The following is an 8,835-nucleotide window of genomic DNA, read 5'->3' as shown; positions in this document are numbered from 1 at the left end:
CTTGTGTGGTAATATAAGATCGATCTGTTTAATCTAAGAGTGTGTGTGAGTGTGTGACGCAGTACTACTGTAAAAATGTTATCATGACTCTTTTGATTACTGAGATAGGAAATCCCCTTTGTGATGCGATAGAAAAATACAGCAGCAGGGTGACCTTGGGGAGTGGGACCCCCGAAGGAGTGCAGGGAATCGAGATACTCGAGACAGCCCTAAAGACAGTGAAAGTAGGATTTCTCGTAAGGAAATGTTTATGGCTTTACTAAAAGATGGCATGTCTCGTAAAAAAAAAAAAAATTGACAGTGTTCCAACTAACGGGCTGTGGTGAATATATATACACAGAGAGGGCTGAATAAACCTAGCAAGAGAGTGCAGAGTTCTAAAACTAAGAATCCAGGGACAACTCAGCCTACAGCACCCCTTCTCGAACCTCAACGGGACCCTGCATCTGCCCATGGAAGGCCCCCTTCCCCCCGCCCCGTAAGTGGATCACCGCTTCCGGGGGTGAAAGACGATTAGACACCATTTTCTGAGTTGTACCCTTTGCACGAGGCAAAGGAAGTGAATCAATATTATGATCAGTACAAATGAATTAATGGCCAAGCTCCAGGGCAGTGGGTGCAGAAGGACCAACGACCCCATGTGGAGCTTAAAATTTTTTTTTTTAGAACAAGCAGTCCCCACAAACTGTAAATACCCTGATTGACACTGGAGCGGAGGCCTCCTTAATATATTGGAATCCCAAGAAATTTAAAGGACAACCTGTAATTATCACAGGTTTAGGAGGAAAATAAATTAAAGCTGTACAAACACAAATAGAAATGAAAACAAGAAACCTCCCAAAATGATTATATTCAGTCATGATTGTCCCCATTTGTGGATATATAAAAGGTATAGAGATTCTAAAAAGACTAACTTTAAATCTTTTTGATGGTCGGTATCAATTTGGAGTTAAACCCTGTATTAGTGCCAGACCTGTTACCATCGATAAAGTGAAAATGCCTCCTGTGCAGATCCCGGCTGCAACTGAGTTAGTCATAATGAAGCAGTATAGAATTCCAGGAGGACATGAAGAGATATCACAGACAATTAGAGATTTATTAGATGTAGGAGATTTAAAACTGACCATAACAGTGTGGAACAATCCGATATGGCCTGTCAAGAAAAACAATGGATCTTGAAGAATGACGGTGGATTTTAGAGAACTAAACAAACATACTCCACCGCTTGCAGCAGCTGTGCCAGACACTGTCACTTTAATAGAAAAAGTTCAGAAACATCCAGGAACTGGATACACTGTAATAGATTTAACTAGTGCATTTTTTACTATTCCAACTGTAGAAGAGCATTGGGATCAATCTGCCTTCACATGGCAGGGCCGGCAATACACTTTCAGTAGATTACCACAAGGATAGTTGCATAGCCCCACTATCTGTCATAGAATTGTAGCTGAACACTTAGATGAAATACAGCTGCCTCCTCACACACAATTAAGTCACTATATAGATGATATTTTGATTCAAAGAAATGATGATGAGGAGGTACAACACGTTCTTGAATTAGTGGTAGCTCACATGAAACAGAAGGGTTGGGAAATTAACTCTGCAGAAATCCAAGGACCATCTCAGATGGTGAAGTTTCTAGAAATTCAGTGCCATTGTGGGCATCGAGAAATACTGCCTAAAGCGCAACAAAATCTTTTAGATTTTGCTGTACCGCAAGACAAAAAGAAGCTCAAATATTTATTGGGCTACTCGGCTTCTGGAGGCAACATATTCCCCATTTGGGATAAATTTTAACCCCTTGGTACAAGGTGACAAGGAAAAAATACGAATTTGAATGGAGAAATGAACATCAAGCTGCTTTTGAATTAGCTAAAGAAACCATTCAAGAGGCTTTAGATTTATGGCCTCTGCAGAAAGGAGAAGTGGAGTTAAATGTGTCAGTAAATGGATGCCCAAAGATCACAGCATTCTGTCCAAAGGCTCCAACAATCATGCCAGCCCCACATGGCCTTGACCACCCCAGAAATCCATCTCCTTTGCCAGGACAACCTGTCTTAGTCGAACTCCCCGTGGTGGGAGCAGTACCATTGGTATTGGATACCCCAATAAACAAGTACACCTGGAAAGCCAAAGATGCTCATGGAAAGGAGCACAAAATTAAGACAAGGTAGATTATTCCATCTTTCTAATTATAACCCACTTCCGGTTCTCAAAATGGACCGAGAAGCTTTTCTTTCCTTTTTCTTGCAGGTAAAACCCCCCGGAGACAGATGTCCTGAGTCACGACGGGGGATCCTCATGTGAATTCAAGTTTTTGTATAGTGTTGATGCTGTCTTATTAATGTTTTTAGGATGTATTGTCTAGCATTGCAAAATTGCTTTGGGTGACTGTTCTCTCTCCCTTGATTCAGGGGGAAGCTCCAGCTTCCTAAATGTTAACCAAGAATGGGAGGAAAATGAATTTGTGGTTTTAGGTCATTCTGTTGCCAGTATTATGAGCAAACAATAGACACCAAATCAGGGGAAGGTCCCTTTGCTAATGGGGCCTGGGCTTTAAAAGGTCATTACTGAGCCCATGAAGGCGAGATGGAAATACCAAGGCCTAAACTATACATGCGCTCTGGGCTGGGGTGTGGAAATACATTTTCCTGCTGCGTAGGCAGGCCCCAACTCCAGCGAGCCAGACCACCATCTTCAGCTCCACAATTGATAACAACAACCAGAATTTATCCCCTTTTGATACTTAATTTTGTGGAGGTTGCTCTGTTAGCTCTTGCTATATTTTCTCTTGTGGTATCTATGTGTTCGTCTTGTCAGTGTCCATGTAAACTGTCTTGTAATTGTGCTTATTCATGCAGACAACCACCTTCTTCCCCCAATTCCCAAGGACCGGGAGCACATCCTTAGGCCCAGCCTCAGACACATTTTGGTTAAATATGTTTAGTTAAAATATTATTAATTGACACGGTTGTTGTTACTGTTACCTTTATTATATGTTTGGTTAAAATGTTGTTAACCATTGTTAGTGTTAATATTGGTTTATTTGTTATTTGTAGTGTTATTACTCATTTACCTTTGTTTAAATCTGGGATTGACGTTTCTAGGCCCAGATGACGCATGTGCTTTGGGATAAGGGGGCGTGGAAATCAATTTTCCTGCTGAGTATGCGGACCCCAACTTCGGCAAACCAGGGCAGCAGACCGTGTGGACTGCCAGGGCCGCAAACACTCAGTGGTACATTGCCAGAACCGCGGAAAAATAATGGATCACATTTTACTCCTGGGATCATTTAAGAAACCTCCCTGATATTGGATCGGGACATGCCTGATGAGACATCATCAACTGATAGATGAAAACTAATGTCACTAACTATAGAAATGGTTTGAGAGCCATGATTCACCTATAGGTCAAAGGACCGGATGAAGTGCTAAGGCTTGGACAACAGTCCCAAGCCTGAGTTGACCTATAGATGAATCCTGTATATTTTATAACTGATAACCATTGTGCTAGTAGGTATTGTATTAAGTTATAACAACCCACTTATGCTGGTGTAAAAAGTGCTAAAGCATTGAAATACTGCAGCCTGAACAACAGGCCCCAAGCCGAAGCTGCTAACTTAGCATGTAGTCATTAGCAAAATATGTAAACTCGCTAGTGAAAGACAAAATATAATCAGTAGAGAGGAGAGAATGTATGCAACTTTCCTTTCGCAGCCTTGTTCAAGGCTGAGAACCCAAGTATTTGGCCTTGTTAGAAACTCCCTTGGTTCCCCCACCCCTGAGTCCTGGCCAGGCTTCGGGTGGAATCCAACAGGAGAATGAAACCAGAAACTTTCCGCTCAAAACAAAGGTGCCAGCTATTCTGGCTTGTCGATCTCCGGTATATAAGGCTGGACCCGCTCACAGCGACTTTGGAAGCCTCACCTATGGGTGGACGCACCGCGTAGGATTTCCCACTTGCCGGGACAGGCTCTCCAAATCCTCGCTGTAACCAGGGCTCCCCAGCGCCTGCGGATCTGGATGATGATGATAATATATGCAAGTGGTGATGTATTTCTCTTAATTACTATTCTCTCTCTCTCTCTCGTGTAGTAATGATTTGATGCATTACCCTGTATTTTCCTGTTTGTTGCTTTAAGTGCACTGTTCTGCTTCTTCTTACTGCATGTTCTCTGTATTACACTGTTACATTACTCGGTTATCACCAGTAAAGTACGCCTACTCTTTTCACTCTGGTGTCCGAGTTTAATTGGTATCCTTAATCAGCAAAACAGAGGGACAGATCAACGGGTTTGTGCTCCTTGCTCCCCCCCCCCCCGCCCCCAAGGGACACCTACACCTTTTGGTAAGATCTGGGCCCTCGGCTATGCCGAGTGATTACCTGGGAATTAAGTGTGTGTGATTGCAATCGTTCTTTTTGTGTGCAGTGCTATATAGCCAACCTGCAGTTTGTGCATTTATCGTAGGCAATCTCAAAGAACCTGTAGATGTTGCATAAGAACAAACCGTACTATTCGTGAACCTGACTGCTTCTCTTGAATGCAACCGGACCTACAGCACATGGGCTGTTCGTGCATCTGGTGTCAGGCCTATAGTCGCGGCCATAATTGGCATAGATATTAAGAGATAAGTCCAGCCGCCCCTAGCCCCTCTAATCTCTGAGGACCCACTAGAACACAAGGGGATTCATTTCTTACCAAATTAATTCATTACCTTCAATGCAACAAGATGTTGCAAGTATTACCATCACTGTTGATGCATGCAGCACCTGTCAGCTCTGTACTGGATCACCTGATGTGCACCAGGATCATACAAGGCGCTTTTTTTTTTTTTTTTAAAATGCTCTTTCAGCACTCCAACCCTTGTAAACTAGGCAGGCAATGGAGTAAAAATTAGTGATATTTTTTTAGTTCTCCTACAATACAGCCTACTTATTTAGGTCAGAGTCCCAATTAGTTCTGTTATACACCACCATACTTGGACCCCAGCTTCAAAAGCTTTACAGTTCTGCATAAGCGCCAGCATAAGAATTCAGAAATTTAGTTTCACGGGGTCCTCTTCATGGCTGCTTTCAGGGAAAAGGGTCTACAGAAGAGGTATTTATCAATCCATCGCAATGACAACACAGTTGCTACTCTAGTTATTAGGCTGAAGTAGCCTTCACGGAGACACTGGCAATCAGGGATGGTGCACAAAGCACTAAAACACCCTTGCATTCTATGAAGCAAGTCTCTGAAGAAGTTCCTTACAGGTAGGTAGATGTTGTGGCAGGTGCATCCGCTCAATGAAAGCAGAGCTTCTTGGCTGCTGAAGTGCAGCAGCTCCTGACTGTCTTTGTTCTCAGGGCTTCGCGGTAATTGGGGCCTTTGGCCAAAGGGAGCCGCTATTGACTACAGGTCAGATTCGGCCTGGGTATAAATGGAGTCCCCTGGGGGAGCCATTTTGAGCTCGTCCCCTGGAGCAGCACGCTGCGGTTGAGGACTCTCCCCTTGGGTTCGGGACGCTGCCCAAGAAAACTCCTCGAGGTGCCTTGGGTCAGGACGCTGCCCTGAGCAGGTCCTCGAGGTTGAGAGCCCTCACTTGTCAGGTGAGTGATAGAGCATTTTGGGTTGCCGTTAAACCCTAGAAAGTTGTTCTGTTCTCCTCTCACAGACATTCGAACCTGTAATTTACGGAGAGCTAGTTAACTGTGTTAATAATTATTTTTTTTTATTTTTGGTGGTTGGTTGCTCATTTGGGAGCCTCCGTAACAGATGTGTAGTTCCGTCAAGCACAAAGGTAAATTTGCAAACACTTAAGTGCTTATTAAGCTCACCTACTGGTTATAAAGATGCTCTGGCTTTCTTCTGTCAGTCTAAAGCAATCTGCAAACATACAAAGGAAAAAAAAAAAAAAAACAAACACAAACCCAAAACAAAAAAAACCCACGACCACAACAAAAAACCCCCACATCCTAAGCCTTACATAACAAGTATAAGAGTTTTTCCAATTACAAACTTTATTCATATTCTTGGCACATCAATTTATGATCTTGGTCTCTCCTTCTTGCCCTTGTATAAGGCCAACAGAGAAACATTGGCTACTTTGACAACCTTGAAGCGAACTCCGGGAATGTCACCAACAGCATGACCCTTCCGACCAAAACCAGCAACCAGAACTTCATCGTTTTCCTAGAATGAAAGACAGTGCAGATACAGAGTTATAAACATTAAAACTGTAGATACTTTGAAGTTAATTTACATTAAATTTGAGCCACATCACAGACTTTCTAAGGAAAGGGTGGAAAGACAGTAAATGCTAAAGTCTATTGATAGATATACATGAATTATGGATTATTCCCTTCAGCATTTTGGAGAAGGGAAACATAAGATGAGGTGTCATTTCACTTGCAGGAGTACTGCTGAGGACCGGCTTACCTTAGCAAGGGAAAAGTACAAAGCCACCTTTGGCATTTCTCATCTGCTTCTGCAGATACAGCATTAAGATATACACAGTTCAGAATGCCATGAACCCTTGTCTAGCCATCACCTGATTCTGTCAATTATGCATTTCTTTACTTTCATACACAGCTTTCTATAGGTTGTTTCTTGAAAATTATTCACCTCAATGAAGTTCAGGCAACCATCATTGGGAACAAAAGCTGTTATTTTTTTGCCATTCTTGATCAGCTGGACTCTGACACATTTCCTGATGGCAGAGTTAGGCTGCTTAGCTTCTACTCCACTAAAACAGAAGTACATGAAAATACATTAGCAAAAACCTGCTTGATAGATTAGTAGATATTCATTACAATACCATGAATCACTATGTTATTTTGCACTAACCTTAAGTCGCATGTGTATTTCAAAAGCAAAAACTATTAGTGATCTACTTCGAGCTATGCAATATCCAAAGACTTAATTTAGTTCCTAAACAGAGTAAAAATCAAAAGCAAGTCTGTCTTCTAGAGACAAATACTAACTCTGTAATTAAAAATTTGGAAAAGAAAAAGAAACACCTTGGAGTCCTGAGAGTATCCTAACAAAACTTGTAAGTTACTAACAAAAAGCCAGAACACAAGTAGATGGAATCTTTGATACTTGTCGACTGCATCAAACAAAGCACACACACTGAAACCCTCTCCCCTCCCCCAAACTAAACTTAAATGTTAAGTAAAATTCTTCTCCTTCTAAAGGTTATGCACAATTTCAAAAGCAACACTGAGTATATGAGAACCTTTCACCTAAAAAACCCAACTGTTTTCAGCCTAGTACATAGAAGCTACAAAATAATAAAAAAATTGTCATACTTCAGGTAGAAAAACTCTATCATATTTAGAAAAAACAACTTAGAGGTGTATCTTCTTTAAAGTCACATATGGGATCTTTCAAAGGTCCCAAATTACCAGGAATTTTCCTGGTGACTCCAAGGACCCAGAATATCCTACACTGTACCCGGGTGCTTGCGCCACAACTTAGCTCACTGCTGAGAGCACGCCCTTGCATACCCCTAACCCGGCACAAGCACAAGTTGTCCCCATCCCACGGCAAACCACCCCCAGCGCCCGCGAGGTCGTAAAGGCGCACTCCGGGGAGTTTTACCCACACTTTTTCCAGAACAATTCCTTTGGCGTGAGAAGCGCCACCGAAGGGGTTGGCCTTCAGCGCAGTGCCCAAGTGGGCCTTCTTATACTGTTTGTCGTGCCACTTCTGATCGCGGCGGTGGCTGCGGAGTTTCCGAGCGGTACGGAGCCCACGGCACTTCCCTAGAAAACACCGGCAGAGAGAGCTGGAGGTCACCGAGCAGCTCCTGCCGTCACCACCCCTCGCGGGCCTCGGGAGGCAACCCAGCGGCGAGACCGCAGACCTCCTCGCCTCTGTGTGTGTGTGTGTGTGCACGCGCGCGGGGGGGGGGGGGGGGACGGGACGGGACGAGACGAGGACGCACAACGGGGACCGACAGTATCACTACTAACAGGCAGCAAGGGGGAATAGGGGACAAAGGCTAACGGAGGCGCTGTTAACACCGAAGCCTAGGGACGTCGCGAGGGCCCAGAGCCAGTGGAGGAGACTCGCGGGACAGTGAGGGGGAGTGCTCTGAGCCGCCTCTCCGCGCCCACACACACTTCCCGTCCCAGTCCCAGTCCCCCCAAGGTCGCCGCTACGACTCTCTCCCTCTCCCCCGTCCCCCCCAAGGTCGCCGCTACGACTCTCTCCCTCTCCCCCATCCCCCCCAAGGTCGCCGCTACGTCTCTGTCACACACGCTCCCTCCCCATCCCAGTCCCCTCCAAGATGGCCGCTACAACACTCACCCATCCCACCACCACGCCTGCCAAGACGAAAAAAGAGAAGCCCCTAGTGCGCCGCGCCGGTTAGCTGCAGCCGCAAGGACCCGCGTTGGGGTGACCCAGTCGCGCCTGACTGGAAACTCCCATCCAGGACCAGCACCCGCGAGGAAAGGGCTGTGACGGGCCCGCCCGGGGGGGCGTCCCCATGCAGCTGCCGAACCAAATCACCCCGCAACCGTGCACACCGAGGCGGGAAGAGGGGATAAGTAGCTCTACCGTCACTTCTAATTTTAGCGGTACACCCCGTAGTCTTTGGCTGGGCACACAGCCTGTGCTGTTGTGTAACAGCAGCCGTTACTTGGCGGCGCGGGGGCCGTCGTTCCTCAACAGTGTGAGGTGAGCACCCACAGCAACAGAGAATTTCTTTCCCTCTCGCAGTTTAAAGGCAGGTGTGGCATTTCGATACCAGTAGCGACTTGTCTTTTCTTTCTTAAATCTAGTTTCTTTCGGAATTAGAGACCTCGTTGGAGAGGGAAGCTGGTGAAAGCACTGAATATAAAATGTCA

General features: G+C 45.0%; 1 protein-coding gene across 1 annotated transcript; it reads right to left on the bottom strand.

Annotated features, from left to right (window-relative positions):
• Positions 1 to 5,982: 5,982 nt before the first annotated feature.
• Positions 5,983 to 8,443, bottom strand: LOC141917731 (small ribosomal subunit protein uS12). Its single transcript, XM_074811146.1, has 4 exons — positions 8,294 to 8,443; positions 7,587 to 7,746; positions 6,605 to 6,725; positions 5,983 to 6,172 (listed from the first exon to the last, which is right to left on the bottom strand). Exons 1-4 carry the CDS (start codon positions 8,295 to 8,297, stop codon positions 6,026 to 6,028), a joined length of 432 nt encoding a protein of 143 aa, XP_074667247.1. The 5' UTR covers positions 8,298 to 8,443; the 3' UTR covers positions 5,983 to 6,025.
• Positions 8,444 to 8,835: the final 392 nt, after the last annotated feature.

The sequence above is a fragment of the Strix aluco genome, chromosome W (genome assembly GCF_031877795.1).
Source record: "Strix aluco isolate bStrAlu1 chromosome W, bStrAlu1.hap1, whole genome shotgun sequence".
Classification (NCBI taxonomy): domain Eukaryota; kingdom Metazoa; phylum Chordata; class Aves; order Strigiformes; family Strigidae; genus Strix; species Strix aluco.
Note: the sequence above shows the minus strand (reverse complement) of the source record. Positions and strands in the feature narration are given on the sequence as shown.

Excerpts from the sequence above, each read along its gene's own strand:
- LOC141917731 (XM_074811146.1), bottom strand. Across the intron at positions 6,726-7,586 it reads GGAATTGTTCTGGAAAAAGT|TGGAGTAGAAGCTAAGCAGC; the intron begins GTGGGTAAAACT and ends CTTCTGTTTTAG. Across the intron at positions 6,173-6,604 it reads GTTGCCTGAACTTCATTGAG|GAAAACGATGAAGTTCTGGT; the intron begins GTGAATAATTTT and ends CTTTCATTCTAG.